Source organism: Thamnophis sirtalis, unplaced genomic scaffold, assembly GCF_051295495.1.
Source record: "Thamnophis sirtalis isolate CommonGarterSnake01/CBP01778 unplaced genomic scaffold, rThaSir2_p1.2 scaffold_3, whole genome shotgun sequence".
Lineage (NCBI taxonomy): Eukaryota > Metazoa > Chordata > Lepidosauria > Squamata > Natricidae > Thamnophis > Thamnophis sirtalis.
This window is the reverse complement of record NW_028261383.1, coordinates 157,528,319-157,554,283: the sequence shown is the minus strand read 5'-3', so window position 1 is coordinate 157,554,283 and position 25,965 is coordinate 157,528,319. Positions and strand designations below refer to the sequence as shown.

Sequence of the window (25,965 nt, the reverse complement as noted above, 5' to 3'; positions counted from 1 at the left end):
ACTCTGCTTTATAAATTTTATAAAGTAAAGTTACTTCCCTACTTTATAAATCACCATTACTGTGGAACCGGTGGGCAGTTAGAAAATTTTACTACTAACAGAGATACAAAAGTGGGCGGTAGGTATAAAAAGGTTGACTACCCCTGGGTTAGAGGTAATGCTGAAAATATCTCCTGAATTTTTATCCATTTCCAGTCATATTTGATAAATAGAAAAGAAACTGTTTTTATTTCCCCAAAAGACAGGAATATTTTGAAAGATTCTTATGGCTGATAGGGGATTCTTATATTTAACAGAATAACAGAGTTGGAAGGGAATTTGTAGGTCATCTAGTCCAACCCCCCCCCCCCCAAGTAAATAAAGGTAAAGTTTCCCCTAGCACACTTGTGCTAGTCGTTCCCGACTCTAGGGGGCGGTACTCATCTCCCTTTCAAAGCTGAAAAGCCAGCGTTGTCTGAAGATATCTCCATGGTCATATGGTCAGCATGACTAAATGCCGAAGGTACACAGAATGCTGCTACCTTCCCACCAAAGGTGGTTCCTATTTTTATACTTGCATTTTTACATGCTTTCGAACTGCTAGGTTGGCAGAAGCTGGGACAAGTAACGGGAGCTCACTCTGTTATGCGGCACCAGGGATTTGAACCACAAAACTGCCGACCTTTCTGATCCACAAGCTCAGCATCTTAGCCACCACGTCCCAAGTAAATACTTAATACTTAATCGGACACTTAAATCAGTTTGCTGATTGAGCTGTGTGAATATCCAGTTTTTCCTCTGTGAAAATCTCTCATCTCCTTGTCTTCCAGTTTTTCAGTTAAATGAACCCAAAGAAAAAACTTTTTCCATTTCACTCTTAAATTAGAAATTGTGGACAGAGGCTTTCAAAGGGAGGCAATAATGTATAAGAGAAAAGAACATCACTTCTTGTAACATCCTCTGTACACTATAGTCTTCCTCAATCTGGTGTACACCAACTGTTTTGTATACTGTATCGGTGGAGGGCTGCAGTGATGGTTGTCCTTCTGGAACTCTGTCCTATCTCCACACAGGATCTTTGAAGCTCAGTAAGAGTGACATCAGGCTCTTGGTCACCTCTCTTACTAAGGCCCTTCTTCCCCCATTTTGTTTCAACAGGCAACCAGCACTTGGAAGAGTCCTGGTTGTGCCAAATGTCTTCCATTTGAGAATTATGGAGGCCACTGTGCTTTTAAGAACCTTCAGTGCAGAAGAAATTTTACTGAAGCCTTCCCCAGATCTGTGCCTTGCAATAATCCTGTCTCTGAGCTCTGCAGGCAGTTCCTTTGACCTCATGGCTTTTGCTCTGCTACAGTATGCATTGTCAGCTGTGAGGCCTTCTATAGAGAGGTGTGTGCCTTTCCAAATCATGTCCAATCAATTTAATTTGCCACAGGTAGATTCCAATCAAGGTGTGCAAATATGGCAGCAACGATCAGGAGAAACGGGATGTGTGTTAGTTAAATTTCAAGTGTTGTTGCAAAGGGTCCGAATACCTATGCCAATGTAATATTTCAGGTTTTTTTTTCTTTTTAATAAATTTACAGACATTTCTAAAATTCTGTTTTCACTTTGTCATTTTTAATGAGAAAAAAAATGAAATTCAACAACTGTAGAATCAAGCTGCAGCATGATTATCTAATCTCTATAGCTCTATATCAATAGATAGATATATTTCACATACACAAATACATACACCATGTTTTCCTGAAAATAAGACAGGGTCTTATTTTCTTTTGACTCCTGAAATAAGCAATTGGCCTTATTTTCAGGGCGGTCTTATTGTTTTTGAGGTGCGGGAGACAGCGAGCCTGGTCACCTCATGGCTGCTGCTGTGTTGCAATATTTTCGGGGAAACAGAGTATTACATATGTTTACACTACTGTTAGGTTTATAGTCCCTTATATCTTTATGTTAAGCACCATTTATTACCTTGAAAAAGATCTATAATTCACTTGGACATTTTTGCTATTTTTTAGTACTCATACAATATCTAAATGAAAAGACATTTTAGGAGAAATTCAGCTTTACTGTTGAACATATGTAAGTGTAGATTAGCAATAACATCAGGAAGTTTCAAAATGGGCATATAGATAATAAAGAATTGCAGCAGTTAAAGAATACCTGTCACAGAATGCAGAAAGAATGTATAAAAGGGAATTTTGACTATGACAGAGGAGCCATCTCTAACTACAATAACCTCAATAAATAGATTTATTGCAAAAGGAATAAAGATCTATGAAGATTTCTACATCATACATTTGATAACATCTATAAAGAAAGAGCTTTCGTTTTTTAAAGTATATTTTGCCCCCCTTTCTAAAATATTGCTTTAGAAAGAATTTCTGCTGCTCTCTTGATTGAGCTAAAAAATAATTGCTCTATTTTCCTGAATGTATTATATTAATAGTATGCCAATGTATGTAAATGAGTCTAAATTCAGTGAGATTGATGTATTTAAATATTCATAATCACCAGGCAGCCTATGCAAACTAAGTTCTTAGCTGAATTGCAATATGATGTCTGAAAACCAGCTGTACCAGAGCAGAGGCATTTTACCATAATGGATTCAGTTGTTACTGAAAATGTTGACAATGTTACTTGGGTATACATTACAGAAAAAGAACATGAATAATATTAATGTTCATATGCTTCATGGATCTGGATGCAGACAACCATTTTTTTCCCCTAAACATTTGCTTTGATGGAAAATGTGGTTTACTTTCATGTTTAGAAAAGCAGTAGCTGGCTATATATGGCAAACGGGACTAAATTTCTGGAAGCTATAAATTCAGCTCTCAGTTGTTACCCTAATTTGTTTCCATTAAATGCTCATCTCCTTTCTTCATTCATTTACTCAGAGCACAGCTTTGATCTGGTGTGTTTATCCAATGTAAAACAGACTCTTTGGCTCAAAGAAGTCAACAATGATTTGTACTCTCACATGCCAAATTTTTAGAGGCTGACCAATGTACATTGCTGTCATTTCTTTGACAGAATGCAGCCTGCAACGATGTTTTGCAAAGGTCTCAAATTTAGTCTCAGAATGGACACTGCCACCAAGCAGTTATAGTACAGTACTGAATTAGGTGAAACAAAGGTCTAGCCGGATAGGAAATGATCGTGGCACGACAAAACCGCGCTCGTCAAAATAGCGGTGATAAAATCGCGTCGCTAAAGCCGCGACGTCATCACCGCTGCGACAACAGCGCGGCAACAGAAGGGCGCTTTAAAACAGCGCCGCGGCAGAAAGCCGATTTCAATTAAGGTAAGGGTTAGGATTAGGTTTAGGGGTTTGTTTTAGGGTTTGTTTTAGAGTTAGGTTTAGGGTTAGGTTTAGGGTACTGAGTGCTTGGGAATGCACGGATTTGCCCTCCGCGATGTCATCGCGGTAGGGTCGCGTTTTTCCTTAGCGCTTCGACTGGCGTGAATTAGTCTTCACGCTTATGTCTCCGTGGATAAGGGCTTCGCGGATTTGTGGTGGAACCGGAAATGATAACTTAAATTACAGATATCCTTAACTTATGACCACGATTGGACCAGACTTTCCATTGCTCAGCAAGGTGATTGTTAAGTGAGTTGGGCTCAATGTTACGACCTTTCTCCCCCTCCCATGACAGCTAAGTGAATCACTGTAATTGTTAAAGAGAATCATGTGCCTGTTAAGTGAAACAGGCTTCCCCCATTAACTCTGCTTGTCTGAAGCTGATTAGGGAGATCGTCACATGATCTTGGGATGCTGCCATCATAAATGCATGCCAGGTGCCAAGGGCCTGGATTTTGATCACATGACCGTGGGGATGTTGCAACGGTCATAAATACAAGGACCAGTCATAAGTCCCATTGTGCCTTTGAACAGTCACTAAAGGAATGGTGGGATTCCAAAATTTTTCCTATCGGTTCTATGGGAGTGCGCTTTGCGCGCATGCAGCACTCAAAGACCGCCCTTAGTGTCAGCGCTGGTGAGCTAAGCTGTTTTTTAGCTCAGCTGAGGTGCGGCAATTTGCTCTCCTGTGCGAATCAGCTGAGTTAAAAAAACAAGGGAATATAGGACAGAGAATGATGGGGGCGGGAGGGTGGGGCCAGCCAGAGGTGGTATTTGCCGATTCTCCAAACTACTCAAAATTTCCACTACCAGTACATTAGAACCGGTTCAAACTGGCTGAATACCATCTCTGGTTGCAAGTCATAAGTCGAGGGCTACTTTCATATGCAAATACTTTTATTCACGTGATATTTTCTCTATGCTGATTGAAATATTGTGTAGAAAGCTCAATGGTTCTCTGTTAAACTAGCCCTCCCACGATGACCCTTTTCTGGGTCATTTCCGGAATACAAAATCCTAACCAAGTTTTGTACTGCAAGTTATCATATATTGTCTCTTTTGTTGATTTACAAAGTTGGGGCAATCATCTTTTCTTGCCACTAAATTCCAGAATAAAGCTTATGATTTAAGGCCTTTAGAATCACAGAATGATAAGATAGATAAGCAGTGTAAAGAAATAACTTGAATTGTGGTCTCTGTGGGTAGAAGTGTGAAGGAATGTAGACCTGATCTTGGGAATGAGGAAGAAATGAGCCAACTCTTAAGGGAATTTGGAGAAAATATGACTCCATTCTGAGAGAGAGGAAAGCACGAGAAAGAAACTCAAAATAACCCTGCCTTGATTTTGTTCAATATAAAGTGGGAAACAGGAAATCTCTGAAGGACTTTCAAACTTGTTATTCTACCGTACTATTATACTGGTGATCCTCGATTTACAACAGTATATTTAGTGATCATTCAAAATTACAAAGGCACTGAAAAAAGTGATTTATGACCATTTTTCAGACTTACAACCATTGTCGCATTGGGTGCTTGGCAAATGACTCATATTTAGGATGGCTGCAATATATCCAGGGTCATGTGATCACCTTCTGCGATGTCCTGACAAGGAAAGGTCAATGGGAAAGCCAGATTCACAATTGTGGCAAGAAAAGTCATAAAATGGGGCAAAATTCACTTAACAATTGTTCTGCTTAACATCAGAAATTTTGGGCTCAAATGTAGTTGTAAGTTCAGGACTACTCGTAAGGCACATTCTTGGGATCACTGCCAAATCTGTCCCTTGACTTGGCCTACCCTGAAGGGCTGACAAGTCAGGTAAACGACAATTTGCCATTGAAAAGGGGAGATTAGTTTATTGTTTCCCAGGGAACACCAGAATTATCTACTTTTCTTATCAAGCAAATAGCAATACAGTTCTGTATAGGTCGGTCTTTTTCTTTCTTTCTTTCCTTCTTTCCCTCTTTTTTCCTTCCTTCCTTTCCTTTCTTTTTTTCCTCTTCTCTTTTACTGATGCAGTGGCTCAGTGGCTAAGACGCTGAATTTGTCCATTAGAAATGTCGTCAGTTCGAATCCCTAGCGCTGCGTAATGGAGTGAGCTCCTGTTACTTGTCCCAGCTTCTGCCAACCTAGCAGTTCAAAAGCACATAAAAATGCAAGTAGAAAAATAGGGACCACCTTTGGTGGGAAGTTCCTCAGCGTTTAGTCATGCTGGCCACATGACCACAGAGACATCTTCGGACAGCACTGGCTCTTCGGCTTTGAAACGGAGATGAGCACCGCCCCCTAGAGTAGGGAACGACTAGCACATACGTGTGAGGGGAACCGTTACCTTACCTTTGCTGAACCTATAGGTAGTTTTTTTGTACTGAATTTCTAACCATCTCCCAATGTAAACCAACTATATAGTCTATCTGTAGCAGTGGAAATACTCAGGCATGGAAGAACTGAATTTTTGCTTAAGCTACAGCACAGACCTTTGCTGGAGAAAGAATACTGGCAGCATACTAATGGGAGTTACTTTTAGACTAGGATACTGTACACCACGACTGGATTTCTGCTTTAATTCTCTAGGTCATTGCAGTTTGTTTACCTGTCCTTTGTTAGGCTGACTGCAGTAATCCAGTTGAACTTTTAAAAAAAAATCACCCAGACCTCCTCCAAAAGCAATTGGCAGGATTGGGAAGATCAGATCTGCCTTTATAGTACATCACTGTCTGAAGCTGAGAGAGGTTTAGACAGCATCAAAAACACACGCTACTGAAATGCCTTCAGTTTGGGCAGCTTTCATCCCCCCACCCCCTTCTCTGACTTGATGAGAACGGAAGAGGGGGAAAAAGGAAAAGAGAAGGAATATATTATATATGCCCAAGAAGCCCTCCTCGCGTTGAGAGTTGTGGGTGGGGAAATGGGACGGGCCGGAGGGGAAGCCGGCTGGAAAGGGGAGGGGGCTCTCTGCTCCACCTAGCGGCAACCTCGGAGTTATGCAGGATGCGGCAAAGGCCTTTGCATAAATTATGTTCATGACGCAGCAGCTAAAAAATCCCGAGTATCAAAATCTGCCCCTGCCTTCCAGCCCCCCCAGGCGGGGCAAGAGCTTTGCTGGCTGTACCTGGAGATGGGGAGGGAGCATCCCTGATGCAAACCCTCGGGGGCTGCGGTTCCAGCAGGATTTGAGGCCGGCTGGGCCTGGGGGTGGGTGGGAGCGCTGCCCTCCCCCCTTTTTTGTGTGTGCAGGAACCTTCGCTCCAGCTGCTGTGAGATGAATTTTTAATCATTCCCAAGGAAAAAAAAGTGTGGGGAGGTGGGGGAAATCGGCTCGGCGGAGCCCCAGCCCGGGCTTGGGGGGACAAGCGTTCTCTCCCGGCTGCACAGCGGTGAGTGGGGGTGCGGCGGGCCGGTATGGCGTGGATCGGGGGCGGGGGGGACCCGGTTCGGTGAATATGCAATGGTCTTAATTAGCATAATTTATATATTTATGATAAAGAGAGAGGGGAGAAAACAGGGAACGGGGCGCAAGGGAATGAGGGCAGACGGAGTTGTATGTGGTCTGGAAATATATTATTTGGGGGGGGGTTCCGATTGGGGAGGGGGCTCACCAAAATAATGGAGAGGCTTAAGCCAAGGGAGTCCGATCGATCGCTCGGGGTATTTGGGAGACGGCCGGGAAGTTGGTGCTCGCTCAAACAGAAGTGGGTCTTGGAGGGGGGAGTCTTCCCCTCCCAAATAAATGGGGGGGGGGTGGAAATCGAGCTTTGGAGGACAACCCGTCGCTTGGATGCCGGAGCCTGGCGGGACCGGGACAGGCTGCTTAAGAGAGAGGGAGGAGGTGGCGGAGGAAGTCTTGGGAATATCGGGCTAGTGGGGGAAACAGGGAAAGGGGACAGGGTTAGTCCCGGGGGATGGCAACGGGCTGCAGGGGAAGCTGTGGGTGCGATGGGGTGGGAGGGGAGGTATGGAAAAGTCGGCGTTTCTGGGTTTTCAGAAAACGGGACTGTCGGGAAAAGCAACCCACCTCGGGGTAGATCTCGCTGGGGCGTGCGGGGAACATGGTTTTGGTGGGGAGTGGGAAACCGGATCGTGCTCCCTGTCAGGATCTGTGGGTCGGGGGAGCCACTTGAGGGGAGGTCGTTCATGCCATCCAGAGGAAGGCTGGGGAGGATGAAGGGCTGCCGCCTGGAGGAGGGCGCTCCTTTTCAGCTTCCCCTGGGAGTTGAAGAGTTGAGCATTGGGGATGGGTGGGCAAGGAGGCGGTGGCGGGCGAGAACTTGACCTGGGCAAAGTCTGCGTGGGGTGGTGGTGTAAGGAGGTGCGAAACTGGTGTTTCGCAGCCCGAAGTGGGTGCACTGACGTTGAGGCAGGTGGGAAAAGAACGGAACTTCCTCTCCAACCAAGAAGGGAGAGCGAAGCTGAGTTGGGCTGCGGATGGGGTGGAGGAGCGGGCAGCGAACAGAAAGGAGAAATTCTGGGAGTTCGCGAGTGCTCGGAGTGGAGCCCGAGCGCAGCCATGGAGCTTCTGTTCAGAGCCGGAGGTCGGCCCTAAATACATAAATAATGAGAAAATTCGAGAAAAGAGAAACGCTGCCAACAAAACCGAGACCTGCGCTGTGTGTAAAGGCAAAGGCGATCCCGTTTATGGTGGCTCGTATTATCTTTAAAATCCGACGCAAAGGATCTTCTGTGCGCCCTTGGAGGTTATTCTGCAGACGGATTGGCGGTTATTACGGGGTATATATAAACAAGGAAACCAATTTATTAGCTGTACAGAGCAATCTGTCTACTCAGGAACCCCTATCGACTGCAATGGGGAGGCTTAGCTATGTGGCTGTAGCCTTCAAAGCATCAGGGCGAGTGGGGAGAGGGAGGGAGGGAGAGTTTGTAGGGGGATTGAAAAGTGACATCTGGTGATGTTTTTCAATTGCAGCACTGGGGCAAAAAAGAAAGGGTAACTGCTCCATATTTTATTCCCCTTTTCTCTCCAATCTGTTGCTAATACAGTAAGTGGTAGTAGCTTTTATCAGATGATATACATTTGGAGCAAAGGATCAGATATGTCTGCTCCCATACTTAGTCCTTTGCGCAGGAAAATCTGCCTAAAAATCCTTGAAAGCGGTAGATCTTTCATTCAGTCACATAATGGTTAGCCTTGAAATCATTGCTTAAATCCTGTGAAATCTGAAACTAAGGAATGAGGAGATCAAGGCCAAAGGACACAAATTCCGCAACAGCTTCTCAATACCCTTTCCCTCCCTGCTTCCTCTACATTTTACAGACTTAGCAACAAACTAAAGACTAAAGGCTATTAAATGTGGTGGTAAAAGCCATATGAACCATATTGCTCTTATCCGTACTGTCCTGAACAGCTTCATTCTAAAAATCGTGTTGCATAGCAATCCAGATGTGGAGAGAAAGGGCGTTGGTATTTACCTGATAGGCATCTTCTAATAGGGTAGAGATAGCATCCATACATGGATTGACATTGTCCGCCTTCTGATTGGACTGAGTCTGATAAAAGATAGTTAAGACATGCTCCTTGTTGCTAGCCTTACCCAGCTTTTCGGTGAAGAAGAACTTAGACAAACTCAATGTGTCATCGCACAAACATTTTGGTAAACAAACTTCTCAAACCAGAGAAATGAACCACATATTTACAGTAAAATTTTTGAATACAAAGCTCTTTGTAACGCATAGCACTAATGGTATAGCAACGAGATTATTCAGAGAGGGAGGGGATGGATGCTATCTCCACCCTATTAGAAGAGGCCTATCAGGTAAGTACCAACATCCTTTCTCAATAGAGGTGGAGATAGCATCCATACATGGGACATACCCAAGGCCACATTTCCCCATGGGAGGGAACCAGTCTGATCCGGAACAGGTGCAGTAGAATGAATGGCCTGTAAGACCCTGTGGCCAAATGCTGCGTCCACAGACGCAAATTTATCAATTTTATAATTTGAAATGAATGGAGAAAGGGAAGCCCAGGTGGCTGCCCGGCAGATTTCTTCGAGAGACGCCTGGGTGGCCCAGGCTGCTGCCATAGCCGCACTTCTGGTGGAGTGCGCTGTTATGCCCTTAAGTACAGCCCAATGCTGGGAAGCATATGCCCTGGCTATACAACTGCGGAGCCTCCTGCCAATGGTAGAGGCAGACACTTTCCTACCTAGGGTCTCAGCTTGAAAGGAGACAAACAACAATTCGGATCTCCTAAATTCGGAGGTACAAGAGATATAAATCTTAAGTACCCTTCGCACATCCAGCTTGTGCCAAGGGATGAACCAGAGAGGGGCAGAAGTTGGGCAAAACTACCTCTTGCGCTCTATGGAACCACAATGAGGCCTTTGGCGTAAAGGAAGGATCTAATCAAAGCACTACCCTGTCAGTGTGGAAGATGCAAAGATCCTCCCTTACCGACCGCCTGCAGCTCCGAGAGCCTCCTGGCGGATGTGATGGCCACCAGGAAGGCCACCTTCCAAGAGAGGAACTGTCGTTCCAATGACCGAATGGGCTCAAAGGGGGCGTCCGTTAGGACAGACAAAACCGTGGGCAAGTCCCACGTGGGGTAGCGGTGGACCACCTAATGGTCCTTTATACCCAGTCGTCCTTGATAGTAGCATCCCATTGGTCTGCAAAGTACTGCAACCGCCCCCCAATGGGAATGGGGACCCCTTGGGATCTATGGTTTTTGGGAGTTACGACCTCCAAGAAGAAAGGTCTTCTTGGCCTGGCTGCCCCTCTGGTAGCGAAAGAACTGCTGGTGCTGCTTCTGGCGGCACCCCCACCTGGCCCCTGAAGTCATATTTCTCCAGCCCATCTTTGTGCCCGAAAGGGCTGCCTCCTAGAATATGGAGTAGCACGTAGCAAGACCCCTTTCTGGAAGTGGACGGCAAGATTTTTCGCTTGTCCTTGTCCTCAATAAGAAGTGGCTCTAGAGCCCCTCCAAACAGGCACCCCCCTATATAATGGCCAGAGGCTAGCTGCACCTATGCCTCATATCCGCCTGCCGCTGGTGGAGCCAAAGCAGACGGCGGGAGGCAACCGAGGCGGCCATTGCCCTCGAGGCAAAGAGAGTGGAATTAAATGTGGCGTCAGCCGTAAATTAGATGGCAGCCACTATTTTATTAAGGTCTTGATGGCCAAAACAGGCAGGCATGAGAGAAGAACGATGCGGACGTGGAAGCTCGGACCACCCAAGCCGCCGCTTGATGCACACGTTGCATCGTGAGGTCGTCCCTCTTGTCCTCCAGCTTGAGGACATCCTCCTGGGAACCCGGAATGTTGGTTGCTGAGTGAAGGGCTGCTATCGGGGTGTCACCCTTCGGAACTTGAAGGAGCTGTCCCAGGTCAGTGGCTACATTGTAAAATTCTTTGCTGTGACGGTAGCAGATATTTGGCCTTGGTCAGCAAAATCTTGAAGTGGGCAGGTTGGAACAAACCCAAAAATGGTATTTTTATTTATTTGTTTGCTTGTTTATTTATTTGTTTATTTGTTTATTTTGGTGGTGCCTCCTCATCCCCAGAAAACTCAGCATCCTTAATAGCCCCATCTTCAGAGACGGGACTGGCTACGCTGGGATCTAGCCGGTGACAAGGGCCTCTGTACTTGTGGGGCTGGCAGTGATGAAGAATAGGCCACTGGTGGAGCTGGAAGTGATGTAGAATAGGCCACTGGTGGAGCTGGAAGTGATGTAGAATAGGCCACAGGAGGTACTGGGGCAGTGTTAGTCACAGAAGCCACTGGTGCATTCAAATGAATTAGACAACTAAGTGTAAGTCGAGGACTACCTGAATAACATAGGTCTATCATCAAGACTTCATATACCTTGATATAGTAGTCCTCAACAACTATTCATTTAGTGACTGTTTGAAGTTAAAACAGCACTGAAAATAGTGACTTCTGACCACTCTTCACACTTAACGGCCATTGCAGCATTCCCATGGTCATGTGATTTACATTCGGATGCTTGACAGCTGACCCACATATATGTTGGTTGGAGTGTCCTGGAGTCATGCAATCCTCTTTTGCAACCTTCTGAGAAGCAAAGTCAACGAGGAAGCCGCCAGATTCCATTAACAACCATGTTTACTAATTTAACAGCTACAGTGATTCACTGAACAAATGTGGCAAGAAAAATTGTGAAATGGGGCAAAACTCACCCAACAAATTTCTCAGCAACATAAATTTTGAGCTCAACTGTGGTTGTAAGTTGAGATACTACCTATACTACCGATGGATTCCATAATTATTTGCCAAGCCAGTGTTAGATAAGCCAATAAAAGAATGTGGTTCAGGACTTCCCATTATAAGCACAGTGGAAATGCATTAATGGAGCATCCTATATTGGGTGCAAAGAATCTGGACCACCAGTTAGGTTGCAGCATAGAAGATTTATTCAAGCCTATACCCAAGAATCTGGTCCACTAAAGTTCAACAATAAATTGGTGCCAGATAAGGAATTCGGGAAGAGTTGGATTTGGAGCACTTTTGGGAATGCAACGACTCTAAGCTGATGACACATTTAACTCTGCATACTCTCAAGTTTTGACTGCTCTTCTAAACCCTATTCCTGTTTGAATATTCTAAGTGGGCAAGTTCTCCATTCAGTTTCTGAGTAAGGTCATCTTTTTGTGTATAGGCTTGAATAAATCTATGCTGCCACATAACTGGTGATCCTGATTCATTGATCTTGTGTATCAATGAAAACCCCTAGAAATCTCTTGCAGGCACACAAGCACAATGCTGCAGCTTCCACACCTTTGAAACCATCAGGCATTTATTTGATATTGTTATTCTTTTTTGTTTTGTAATTTTAGTTTCTTTGGCTTTGGAGGACAAATAAATGATTGCATGCATGATAATTTTTCATAGGTGAGGTGGCCCAAACTGGTAAAATTATATGTAGGCATAATGGTAAGTGTGTAGGTCTGTCTATCAGTATCTGTGTAGTAAATCTAATTAAAATAAGGACATTGTTCTAAGTTAACTAATTGTTTGAATTCTCCTTTCTTGTAAAGCAGAGCTTACAGGATAATAATCTCTATGCATTAATCTTTTTCCCATTCTTTTTTTATATGAAATCCACTTAAGGAAGATGACACCAAAGAGATATCAAAAGCAGATAAGAGCAAGATGTTGAGAAATGGAACATAGGAAAAGGGACAGCAAAGATGAGCTACAGAGCTGGCATGTGATTTTTTTTTAATATATATAGTTTGCCTTGAGGGATTGTAGGTTGGCCTAAGTGAATCTGAAGGGGCTCTGCGGTTTTAATACATTGAAGTTATACATAAAGCTCTTGGCTATATCCCAGTTTTTTTTTTAAGACAGTATGATGTTTGCGTTTCTGCATTATAAGATTTCAAACTGCAGACAGTGGCAGATTTTCTGCACGTATAGCATAAGCAGATGGAAGTAGATGTGATTGGCAAACAATGAAAATAGCATCTTAGTTGACAAAAAAAAATCTGACGTTAAATTATCTCAGGAAATGACCACAAATCAATCACTGTCTGAAGAGTGACTTAACACAACTCAAGTTTTGGAAAATGGGAGAAACTGAAGCTGGAAGTCTTAAAAATCTTTTGGGAAGGTAGCTCTGTTCTCATAAGCCTGTTAGCATCTCCGTTTCAAAATTTTCTTGAGAACTGTGAAGCTCGGAGATTGGAATTTGTGACCTCCTGTGTTGAAAAAATTCAACTCCGTGCATCAAAGAGTGAATGCCATCCAGAAAACTAGATAAGTGCATTACAGATATTCCTTATAAAAAATGAATCAAGTCTTTTATAAAGACAATTACCTTTCCACAAGGCAGTACAGGGACCGTATGTGAGGTTATGAAAACATTTGCAATGGAGCTCTGGGTCCAAAACAAGTAAACAGATACAGAGCCTGACCCGAATAAAAATAATCCAATACAGAGAGCCTTGGGAAGAAAGGTAGATGATGAGAAAGGAGATATTGAGTTGTCTTCCAGACAATAACTTGAAGAGTTTAAAATTCTGCCGAAGGATTTGAAGATCAGTTTATATCAATGTTATTCAACCTCGACAACTTTAATATATGTGGACTTCAACTCTCATAATTTCCCATCTCTCTCTCTCTTTCTCTCTCCCTCCCTCCTCCCTCCCTTTGTGTGTGTGTGTGTGTGTGTGTGTGTGTGTGTGTTTGTTCCAGCATAACTCTGGAACACCTCGAGCAATTTCAACCAAACTTGGTACACAGATTACTTACCCCCTGGAAACAAATACTGTGGGGGCAAGAAATCCCTAACACTCTTCAATGTGTGTGTTCTGTTAAGAACCTGTTGTGTCTTAAAACAGCTTCTACCATACTGCCTTAAAATGACTCCTTCTGTACAGTGCTGTGGAATTGCCATGGTAAGAGCTTCACAGTACTCCACAAAGGGGCTCCCTCTGGTAAGGGGAAAAATCCAACATTAGAAATTGCGGTGACATTCATGGAAGAACGGTTGGGATAAATAAATACCTGGACAGTGCCAGGTTATCAGCTAGTATATTATAAAATAGCTAAAGTTGAGAAGCAGTGGCTTTGGCTTACTTTGTTTCTAGATAGTAGAAATAAGCGTAATTAAGTACGTACTTTGGATATCAGGAAAGTGGCTTGAATAAATCAAGAAAAAAGGCTAGATAGGGTTCAATAGCTGGATATATTCAGAGGCAAAGAAGCCTTCAGATAGATTAGACTTCCTGAAAAGCAACTTATCCAAGCACGGTCACTAATAAGCAACTGCAGTACAAGGAAAAATCACACCACAATGCTTTGTGGATACCAGAATTGTTAAAAGAACATGTTTAAGAAATGGGAAGATGAGTATGGACAATTGGTTCACATCTACAGAGACAGAAGGAAAAAAAGTTAAAAACGAGGCAGGACTGGGGAACATGAAGCATAACCCCCCAAAAGTATCTTGAGTATTTGAAGAAAGGAATTGAATTCATAGGTCATCCACTCAATGAGGATGGTGTAAATGTTAAAAAAAATAAAATGGAAAAGGTAAACATGGTTCTTCTTAAGACAAAAAGAAAATTATATTGATTAATAAGTGCCATGGCTGGTTTGAGATCAGGGCTATATGGTTCAAAAACAATAAGGTGTTTATCAGGAATTCAAGACTTCTGCGCCAGACAATTATTAAAGCAACTTGCTCATGTGCTTTCAGAAAATCAATCATTTCTGAGATGTTTTGAGAAATGGGTAAAATGCCACAGAAGTGGGAAGAGAGGACTCAGAAGAGCAGTACGGTATCTAACAGAAAAAGATAGATAGATAAAGCTATAAATCAGTTAAAGTGACTCCAATACAGTATGGGAACTTACCAAAACAAATTATTGTAGCAACATTTTGTGGAATTAATAGAAAACAATGCACCATTTCCTGCCAAATGTGTTTCTGACCAAATGTGTTTTCAATCAGGTTATTATATAATGCATTATGTTAATATTGTGGACGTAATGTATTTTGATTTCCGCAAAGCATTGGGTAGGTTCTTAGTGGTAATTTAGCTAATAAACTGGTTAAAGTTTATTGCGCTGGTTAAAGTGTGATAGATGATCCGAGGCGAATTCAAGGTTAGCAAGCCAATCATAAAATAGCCAGTTTGATGTAGAGGTTAGAAACAGGGAGAATACTCCTACCTTAGACATGAAGCCATCTGGGTGACCTTGGGCTAGTCTCTCTCTCTCTGCCCTAAAAAGGAGGCAGTGGCAAGCCACTTCTGAAAAAACTTGCCAAGAAAACTGCAGGGACTAGTCCAGGGAGTTGCCAGGAGTCAAGTTAGTATTAAGTCAGAGAGAGAGAGTTGGGGGGGGGGGGGACTGTCCTTACAGGATGTATTTACGTAACATTCTTAACCTGAATTAATGTAATTGTACAATGGCTGCACAAGGGATCAAGTTCATGTTCAGTTGAAGTCTTCAGTGGATGGCCAATATGCATCTCTTTTGGATGCTCCCATTCTGGATTACCTGTATTACGAAGTGTTTGAGTTAAGTGACCTACAAAGCACTTTCAAACTGCTTCATTTCTAGATAACCTATTTGTACGCCCAAATTTGACCCTATGATACAAAGAACTTTTGTGCCTCTGTCTTATTTCTTGAGCTAAGACACAAGAAAAATACCTTTAAACTCTCCTCCCCAAGATGGTTGCTGAACAGTAAGGAGATATTTCTCTCTTGCTGACAATCTGCTGATTTTGCTGCCTAAACTGGCTCTCTGATAGTGCTGCTCCCTGGATTTGAATGGGAGCACTTAGGAATGTTCTGAGATGACTTTTGGACAATCGTGAACCCATTTGAGAAGTGGAGTCTGGAAGGTTCAAGTTCCTTTGGGAGGAGTCAGAAAGTCATGGGCATCTATCTTCCTGTTGGCACTTTTATCAGTACAACACACCTAAATATATCATTAAATTTTGTCCATTAACATTTCTTTATTGTTATTGTAGTTAGCTATAAATTTTTACTATTTTTCTCACCTCTCCTTTCCACAGGCCTAGAAAAGATTTACCTTTATAACCGTCTCTAAACAAAAATTTATTAATAAATGTTAATAAAATAACCATTTAAAATCTAAGACAATCTGGAAGGTATTGACATTTCTAGTTAACAATCACCAAAAGTAACATTAACATTTCCTTCTCGTTATTATAGTTAAGAGAAAAAAAACAATTGTTTGCTATTTATGTCACGTCTCCTCTCTTCTGATCCAAATTATTTATACCTTCATAACAAGATTTAAACAAAAAATTTGTAAAGTTTCTAAGTCTTTTCACCAGATCTCAATTTATAATTTGTGGCCCAGTTATTTATCCTAATTAAGGTTATCATTTCATTATTAATATCATAGTAAATTATATGTTAACAAATAAGCATTCAATGATGATCTAAGACAGTCTACCACGTACTAAAATCCCTACTTATTAATCATCAAAAGTTAGATAATTTTTATCCTCGAGTAGCATTATCAACCGGTGTCTTTCCAGTAGCAAAAAGGTCTTTTCTCTCTCGCTAGCTGTTGTGTCAATTCTCTTTTTAGCACCTTTTCAGAGTTTAAAACGTCTCTCCGCACTTTGTGGTTTGAAGGATCTCTCATATAGTTTCATTGCCCTTGAGTTGTTATTAACGTAAGCTTAACTTTGGTTATCAAACTTATTTCTGGATGGATTTGTCTTCTTAATTCCATCCTTTTCACTCTTTTTTTTTCTCCTGCATCTTGGAATTTGGGAGAAAGTTCCAAATTGTCAAAGTCACTTTTCCAGCTTCCCTTCTTTATAGACCAGCTGGCTGAATGCTGAATTATTTCAACCCCCTGCTGGACTTTAGCTGCTTTCTTTTTTTCTTTGATTTATAACTTTCATTTTCTGTATGGAAACAGTGCATGTTTGTGGATGGTGAAGTGCTTTCATTGGATTTAAATTGGACTCTTACCACAATGTTTTTGCATCTTTCTAATTTGCAAAATACTTGTAGTTTATTTATTTTTAATTTTTATTTTTATTTTAATCTCCAATTGAAATATCTAGAAAATACTTTTCCTGTTTTCTTCTGCTTCGGGCTCCTTATTCTCTGGTTGAGCTTCATACAGCAATAGTGTTTCAGAGTACAGACAAGCAGTGGCTGAAATCTGAGAAAAGATCTTTGGGCAACATGCAGCTTTTAATTGAAAGCTTTTTTAAAAAAAGGTTTGATGACATGATAATGATCATGGAAAATATCCAGAGGCATGTAGCTTTGGAGAAATTTGATTTGAAAGCTGTAGTTGTAGATCAAAGAGATATCAACTGTACAGATGGGGAACTGTTGATTCCATACATTTCTCTGAACTTCAGATCTGTATTTATTTACAATAGCAGAAGCCTGACATGGAGAAGTGACAAATTGGTTTTTCTTAGGAGGACAGGAGAGATTGAGGAATGGATTTATTACTGTTAATTGCAAGCCACTTTTATCTGGACTTTGTTGTAGAGATTAAATGTATTATATTTAATTAGACAACAACTGATAAGAAAAAGTATCAAAAAACAAATGTGGATATTTGATCCAGGATGAATTACTTTTCACTTTTGGGAAGATTTGGCATGTGCTGTGGTAAATTTTCTACGAGTTGATTACAGTAACATTTTGTTAACAGAGTTTTGAAACTCTAATCTTGTCCTTTTCATTCTTATTGTTCTCCCTCTTAGATATTTTTGATATTTTTGTTGTTTTGATTAGATATTTTCTTATTGTTCTCCCTCTTAGATATTTTTGTAGTATATAGATGACAGGTGAATAGTTTGCATATAGATTTATTAGTTTTTTAAAAACTGGAGAGTGTGGGGCTGTTTTGCAAGGGGTGGGAACTAATAATGTATTAATGATTATTAATGTATGTATTAATGAGAATTCAACCAGAGAAATTATGTTGGGTTTTTTTCTTTTTTTTTAATGTCTTGTATCTTTTCTTCATTTTTAAAAAATTTTAAATTTAAATTTCTGGGAGTTTTTTATTTTAACTTTTAAAAAAAATAAAAGAAAACTCTTCCCCTCTATTTTCAATAGTAGGGGCAGAGGTGGGATTCAGTCCATTCAGACTGGTTCTTGCAAACCGGTTGTTAAAACTCTGCCCAGTTCAGCGAACCAGCTAATTCCACCAGGTTGGTGCTGACCCTGCCCATTTTTTGGCCATTTTTCAGGCCGTTTTTGGCCTGGGGTAGATGTTCAGTAGTAGTAAATAGAGAGGGAAATTTTACCTTGTTGGGGTCTTTAAGGTGAGTGGCCAGGAAGCAGGACTGGGTGTGATGAGTGATGTTGAGTTGGCCATACCCTCCAGTCACATGACCACCCGGCCACGCCTACCCAGCCAGTCATTAGGACAGAGAATTGGTTGTTAAATTATTTGAATCCTACCACTGAGTACGGGCTCTATTCACCTCTAATCACAATGCACACAAATAATCCTTTCACCTTACTGCTTCCTTCTAAACATGTCCCAAGCTCACCCAGGTTAATTAAAGTTAGCAGCTCATATACTATTCTGTTGCTTTTCAGTATGTGATCCATCAGTGATAGCGTGCATTTTTCAGCACTGAATTATGGAGACTGAAACTGTGCCCTCACAGGAAGCTTCCCTGACTGTTAATGAACAGGTATGAGTCTCCCCGACCTTCCAGGAATGTGGGAAAGGAGGAAAGAACTGCAGCAAGGCAGAGTACGAAGCAAAGGCACTGATTTGGTTCATTGTGGCCTTTGAATGAGATCTCCACATATTATATGGAGAAATTGTGTGTCGATGTGCAAAAGGAGTGTTTAGCCATGTGCTGGATTTGTGGCTGCTAAAAGATTTTTAGGGTCCAAAGTAGAAAAATAGAAAATCATCTGTTTGCCTTCCTTCCTTCCTTCCTTCCTTCCTTCCTTCCATCCATCCATCCATCCATCCATCCATCCATCCTCTTTTCCTTCTTTCTTCCTCTTTTCTTTCTTTCTTTCCTTCCTCCCTCCCTTCCTCCTTTCTTCTTTCCTTCCTTCTTTTTTTCTGTCCTTTCTTTCCGCCTTCTCTTTCTTCCTCCTTCTTCCTTCTGTTCCTCTTTCTTTCCTTCCTTTCTTTCTTTTTTTCTTTCTAAAATTTATATAGCCACCATCTCAGGGTGTGTGACCACGGGCAACGTGCAACAGTCCAATAATACAGTAGATACATAAAACAATCATTACCTAAAACTGTTTTAGAAAAATGATTTAACAAAAATATTAAAAGCCATGAAGGAAAAAGTAATACAGAAAAAGGAAATAATAGACAGAAGAATGCCTGTCTCCCTAGTTACTTCCTTTGCCCATTGAATTGATGATTTGGAGCCCTGATGTCCCCTTATGATTTGCTATCTTTTCTCAGGTGATTGTGATGTCAGGACATGAGACAATTAGGGTACTGGAAGTGGGAGTAGATGCTCCAGTCTCAATAAAAAATGAAGGGAAAACGCTCAAAGCAACAGATGCAGCAGCTGGAGGAGAGGATTCTGCAAACTGCCCTCCAGAATCAAGTAAAACAGGACAGGAAAGGGTACCACAAAGCCCAGAGAAGGCATGCAGAGAGTCAAGCGGTAAGTGGCACTTCATTTTTTTTTGGGGGGGGGGGTGTCCTCTCCGTCCCCACCTTGTTACCCAATCAGAAAATCAGAAAAGATAGCAATAGCAATAGCACTTAGATTTATATACCGCTTCATAGTGCTTTTACAGCACTCTCTAAGCGGTTTACAGAGTTAGCATATTGCCCTCAATAGCAATAGCAGTAGACTTATATACCGCTTCATAGGGCTTTCAGCCCTCTCTAAGCGGTTTACAGAGAATCAGCATATTGTCCCCAACAATCTGGGTCCTCATTTTACCCACCTCGGAAGGATGGAAGGCTGAGTCAACCCTGAGCCGGTGAGATTTGAACCGCTGAACTGCTGATCTAGCAGTAGCCTGCAGTGCTGCATTTAACCAATAGCAATAGCAATAGCAGTAGACTTATATACCGCTTCATAGGGCTTGCAGCCCTCTCTAAGCGGTTTACAGAGTCAGCATATTGCCCCCAACAACAATCCGGGTCCTCATTTTACCCACCTCGGAAGGATGGAAGGCTGAGTCAACCCTGAGCCGGTGAGATTTGAACCGCTGAACTGCTGACCTAGCAGTAGCCTGCAGTGCTGCATTTAACCACTGCGCCACCTTGGCTCAACAATAGAATAAAAGCCATATGGGACAATTTCACAAGAAACATAGAAGCAGACTGTGTGAGGCTCTCACAAAGTTTAGCAAGGGTCCTTAATGGGTGTCTGTATTCAGGAAAAATAAACCTCCTCTTTGGTTGATAAAATGATATGTTGGAATCAGAGAATCTATAGACCTCAAAAACACATAAGCCGAACCATGGAGCCTTAGGTCCTGCTTCCAACTACTGAAATTCCCTGTTTTAGTCTTCTCCAATAGCTTCCATATAGAGGGCTCTGGGGCTAGCACTCAGTAAACATTCTGCAGCTCTTCTTTTGCAATAGGACAGAAGTAATGAGAAAATTACGCAGGGACGCAGTGGCTCAGTGACTAAGATGCTGAACTTGTCGATCAGAAAGGTTGGCGGTTCGAATCCTTAGCGCCGCGTAATAGAGTGAGCTCCCATTACTTGTCCCATCTTCTGCCAGTTCGAAAGCATGAAAAAATGCTAATAGAAAAATAGGGGGCACCTTTGGTGGGAAGGTAACAGTGTTCTGTGTGCCTTTGGCATTTACGGTACTCATGCCGGCCACATGACCACAGAGACGTCTTTGGACAGCACTGGCTCTTTGGCTTTGAAACGGAGATGAGCACTTCCCTCTAGAGTCGGGAATGACTAGCACATATGTGCGAGGGGAACTTTCACCCTTTACCTTTACCTATTGAGAAAATACAGAAGGGCTATATCTTCTTCCCCAACCTTAAATTATATAACTGAGGCAGGGAGATTATGGGAATAAAAACTTCCTCTGGAACAATCTGGAGATTCATTATGATAGGCAGAAAAAACCACACAGATAAGATGACTAGAGAATAGTGTACCTATAGCCTATGGTCAGGTGTTCCATTTCTGGGCCTTTGCACATGTGAAGTGTGCAGAAAATAGTAATGGATGGAGCCGGATAGCTGCAGTATTGGATGATCCAAATTTCAAACCTCAGATAACAATTTATAGGCAGTGGACCAAGCAACAACAGAGCAGAGAGGTTGAGGAAATGACAGGTGGGCAAATGAAGAAGACAGCTGGTTGGCAGTGAGACAGAACCAGTCGGGTGACATTTTTGGCAACAAGAAGTTACTCAGATTAAAAAATGGTAGTGGAGGATGGTTTGTTTATTTCATGATGTGATTTATTGACTACAAATATTCAAAGTGTTCAGTTCCTGGGCTGAATTCTGGTTTCTACTTCTGAAGTCAGATGGATACGAGATGGAGAGGGAGATGTCTACTTCCTGGGTATTGGACTTGCGTGTAGTTTTAGGATCTGTGGCTCTGACAAGTGTTATGTTCCTTACTCTGCTGCAGGCCTTAAGAAGAGTCCCCCTTGGAAATTCTATGATCCATTTTTGTGTGTAAATATTGCATGTTCTTAAAAAAACATTTAACACTCTCTGAAGGAGAAACTTCATCAGATTTATAGAATAGAATAGAATAGAATAGAATAGAATAGAATAGAATAGAATAGAATACTTTATTGGCCAAGTGTGAATGGAAACACAAGGAATTTGTCTTTGGTGCATATGCACAGTGTACATAAAAGAAAAGATACATTCATCAAGAATCATAAGGTACAACACTTAATGATAGTCATAGGGTACAAATGAGCAATCAGGAAACATTATCAATATAAATGCTTATTTTAAGCAATCCATCTAGTTCAGAATCAATTCAGTTTGCAATGGGGAAAAATCATGATCACAAATAACTGAGAAATTTGAGTGTCAAAATTAAGGGTTTCTTTCCTTTTTAACAGGTAAACCTTTTTTCTGAGGAAAATCAAGATAGGAAATACAGAGTAGGGAAGGAGTGGTTGATGTAATTTTATTTGTGGAGTCTTGACACTCTAGGATCCTGGTTGCATGCTTGCAGACATTTCATTACCTAATTAGGTAACATCATCATTGCCTCTGTTACGCATGCTTTCTGAAATGTTTGATGCTCAAATGTATGGTTCCAATTGAAGAGAATATCTGTAGGTCAGAGTTGAACTATGAGGTTTTTGTGCTCTCTGAACTTGGTTGCCTGCTTGCAAATTATTGTTTCACATCACGCTTGCTAAATATGTATACTTTTGCACATGTGTACCCATCATGCTGTTCCCTTTTGGAGTATGCAATGCAATAAAAAGCACAAAAAAATCTACTAATAAACAAGAAGAAAAAGAAGAGTGGTGTGGTGGCCTAGAGATGAAGGCAGCTGCCTCACACTCAGGAGATTGAGAGTTCAATTCTAGGCAGCAACAGATGTTTCTCTATATCAGGACACAAAGAGAAAATATCTGCTGCAAACTCCATATAGGTGTCAGGAAGGGCATCTGGCCAGTAAACACTCTGCTCCATTCAGTCACCCCAACTCCACTCCAATAAAAAGGATTACAAGGTTGTGAAAAGAAAAGAAGAAGAAAAAGAAATTAAAGGTATGAGATTAGAAAATAAAATCCAAATAAATCTAGTTCACAGCTATACCATTATAATTTCCAGACTTTTCCATGAAAAGTATCAAATTGTTTATTAAGCCATCTCTCTATAATTACCATACTTAAGATTTTATTTCTATTATTTTACTCATTAACCCCCTATTAACTTCATGTTTATATAAAACATATTTGAAGCCTACCCACAGCTATATGCATTCTTTAAATCAACAAATGCACAGTAAACTCTAAATATTCCTTCAAAACCTGTTAAATAACAAAATTGATGTATCGATTTATTAATACACATGCATACAGTTTAGAGACCGCCAAACTCCCAACTTACCTGACCAACATACGTACAATTTAAAAAGTTTAAAAATATAAAACCCAAGAAGGAATCATGAACAGCCCCAAAGCGACATAATAATAAACATTGAAAACAAACATAAAACAACAATTTTTTTAAAAAAAAAACATCTAGCAGGGGTTCAACCATAATTTTGCTCTAACACCTGGGAAAATAATCAGAACTTCAGTACCTTCCTCTGCATCATTAGGGTAGATAAATCAAGATGGTTGCATAATACATGTAATTAGAGAAAGAAAAGCTAGACCGGGGGTGTCAAACTGGCAGCCCACGGGCCGGATGTGTCACACACAGGCCACACCCATCCCAGCTCCCTGAAGAAAAAAACGTCACAATATGTCACATGATGGCAATGTGATGTAGTGAGTTTGACACCCATGGGCTAGACTAAGTAATCAGCCTTAATCATAATAGCATTCTTTATTAATAGTGGTAATTTGGGAACATTTTGTCCAGCATGCCATGACAGCAAGCAAAGGCCAGCTTTTCCTAAATCATGCTTTCCTACAGAAGCATTCTATGGATCTCTAATCCAGATACTACTTGCTGGCAGATAATACAGTGATAGTAACAGAATTGGGAGGGACCTTGGAGGTCATCCACCCCCCTGCTTTTTATACTATACTATATTAATACTAATACTATTTTTGATAAATGGTTATCCAATCTCTTCTTAACATCCTCCAGTGATGGGGCACCCACAACTTCCAAAGACAAGCTGTTCCTCTGGTTAATTGTTTTCACTGTTAGGAATTTTCTCCTTAATTCTAGGTTGTTTCTCTCCTTGGTTATTTTCCATCCATTGTCCCTTGTCCTGCCCTCTGGTGCTGTGGTAACTAAGTTGCCCCCTCTTCCTTGTGGTAGCCATGGAAGACTTCACGTATTGAAAGATGTAATAGACTGTGACCTATATCCCACCAATTTGAGATGCATGCAATCTATTGACCCATGTTCAGGATGTCCTCTTTGGTCAATAGAAGTAACTTGCTTTGATATAAAATATCTAGGATGAGAATTGAAGAGGTTAACAGAGTAACATGTTTTCTCTTTTTTAAGGTGAAATCAAGGCATTGCCTGAAATAACACCTGTGCCTATCCCAGGAATTGTGCCATTTAGCCAAATGACAAGCCAACCAACACCAACTTTAACTCCTGTCACAGTGCAAGCGGCACCACAGGTAACTACCCTACTATAGTAGTTTTAATAAACAGGAGTGAATCTCTTGTTCAATGACCGAAGGAAATACTGTAGTGCCTTCAATTTCTCTAGTGGAGTTGGGAAATCTCAGTGCCCTATGGAGCAGCTGGATATGGGCAGGATACTTAGGCAGAAGAAGAATCTTTACTAAAAGCCCACAGCAATATTCCCAGAGTGTTATGGAACTTAGAGGTTCTCAACATTTAAGATACTTCTTGATATTATAGATCAAGGGTTTCCAACCTTGGCAAGTCTAAGTCTTGTAGACTTCAACTCCAAGAATACTTCAACCAGGCATGCTGGCTGAGGAATTCTGGGAGTTGAAGTCCACAAATCTTAAAGTGCCAAGGTTGGAGACCCCTGTTACAGATAGCTTTGATGTTCTGGAATGTGCTCACATTTTTTTTAAAGGATGCAGTTGACAAAGCTTTGTGGAAATCAAATGCACCCTTCCAGTGTTTTCTTGGCAGGCATTTGTGTGGCTTTTTTTAGAGTGCTGCAGAATACAAAAATGCAGCTTGACATCTGATTAATCCCTTATATGAGAGTCCCACCCAACAAAACTAAGGAGTGAAAAAGAGATTTGCCTTGTTTATCTTCTATAAAGCCTGCATACCTTTTATTCCATACAAGCTCTCATAGAGCAACAGCTGTACAAGAAAATTAGTGTAAATTGCCTCACAGTTTAGAAATAAGAGAACCGCCTTAGTTCAGTGATTAAAAAAAACACAAAAGAGGAAAATATCCAAATGTGCTGCAGACTATTAGTTTCATTCTCAAAAATAACACATTTAAGAGTGTCAGATACATGAGGTAATGTCCTTTTTTTAGCTCTTGGAATGGGATGTAGAATTTCTTCACTCATTTTGCAGTTCTTCAGAAGAACAAAATTATCCCAGAAAAGGGATGAAAGGTTGAACATATTGAGACACATAGAGAGAATAAAATTGATTTTCTACAGTATATTTTGATTTTTTTCCCTTCACTGTCCTGCATCTTATCTTTGTCACATGGAGAACAAGGTCATTTACCTGTTGAGGGTTTTGATTCTATTTGTATGGCTTTGGTACTTAAAGGAATGGATAACATCCCTTTGAGTTCTGATTCATTTAATTGTGATGCAAGAACTGTTATTTTCACCAGGGGTGGGTTTCTGCTGGTGTTACTGCCGGTTCGGTGCATGTGCAATTTGTCTGCAAATAGGTCTGTGCATGCACAGAACATTAAAAATGTCAGAAAACCATGCTGCAGCAACCGGGCAGCCTGTTTGGGGGTTTGGCGAGCCTGCTGTCCCTATCGGTTCAGCAACCCAGTCGCAATTTCCACTACCAGTTCACCCGAACCGGTGCTAACCAATAGCAACCCACCTCTAATTTCCACAACTTCATACAAAGCAATCCTTTTCCCTATTCTGGAAAATCTCACCTGTTTAGAAAATAATGTATAGGATATCAACAGTGAGATGAAGAATGAGGACAGAGGCAAAATGTTTCCCCATTCAGGTGATGCAGATAGTTTCACAGGTGATACATTAAAATCACCTATCATTGCTTGCCAAGATGGGGAGAGTCCTCCTTCCTCTTGCCTCTTCTTGTTAAAATATTTTAAACTGCGGTTGGCAGCTGCAGTTTTCATTGTCAAATAAGTTTATCAGCTTTCCTCTGAAATAGCAGATTGGAGTACATCCTAGAACATTTGGCCTTCAAGAAATTGCTTAACAACACCACCCAGCTTTTCTTATTATTGGCCAAGGCTGCTGGGATTTGTAGTTCAGCTAGGGAGGGAGGGAGGGAGGGAGGGAGGAAGGAAGGAAGGAAGGAAGGAAGGAAGGAAGGAAGGAAGGAAGGAAGGAAGGAAGGAAGGAAGGAAGGAAAGCTGTAGCTTTTATCATGAAAT

The 25,965-nt window shown here is 41.4% G+C and overlaps 1 protein-coding gene across 5 annotated transcripts in view; it reads left to right on the top strand.

The window, feature by feature from the left end:
* The first annotated feature begins 6,326 nt into the window (after nt 1–6,326).
* POU6F1 (POU class 6 homeobox 1) overlaps nt 6,327–25,965 on the top strand; it is a 40,398-nt gene continuing 20,759 nt past the window's right edge. For 2 of the 5 annotated variants that reach the window (XR_015696062.1, XM_087710549.1), the window contains exons 1-4: nt 6,330–6,720; nt 18,391–18,488; nt 19,229–19,436; nt 23,928–24,049. Coding sequence is in view for 4 of the 5 variants with exons in the window: in XM_087710549.1 (XP_087566675.1) it covers nt 18,435–18,488; nt 19,229–19,436; nt 23,928–24,049 (384 nt within the window). In the remaining variant the exon portion in view is untranslated. Of the gene's footprint in view, nt 6,721–18,390; nt 18,489–19,228; nt 19,437–23,927; nt 24,050–25,965 lie in introns of all 5 variants that reach the window. The other 3 variants (XM_087710550.1, XM_087710551.1, XM_087710552.1) reach the window with 3 other exon arrangements.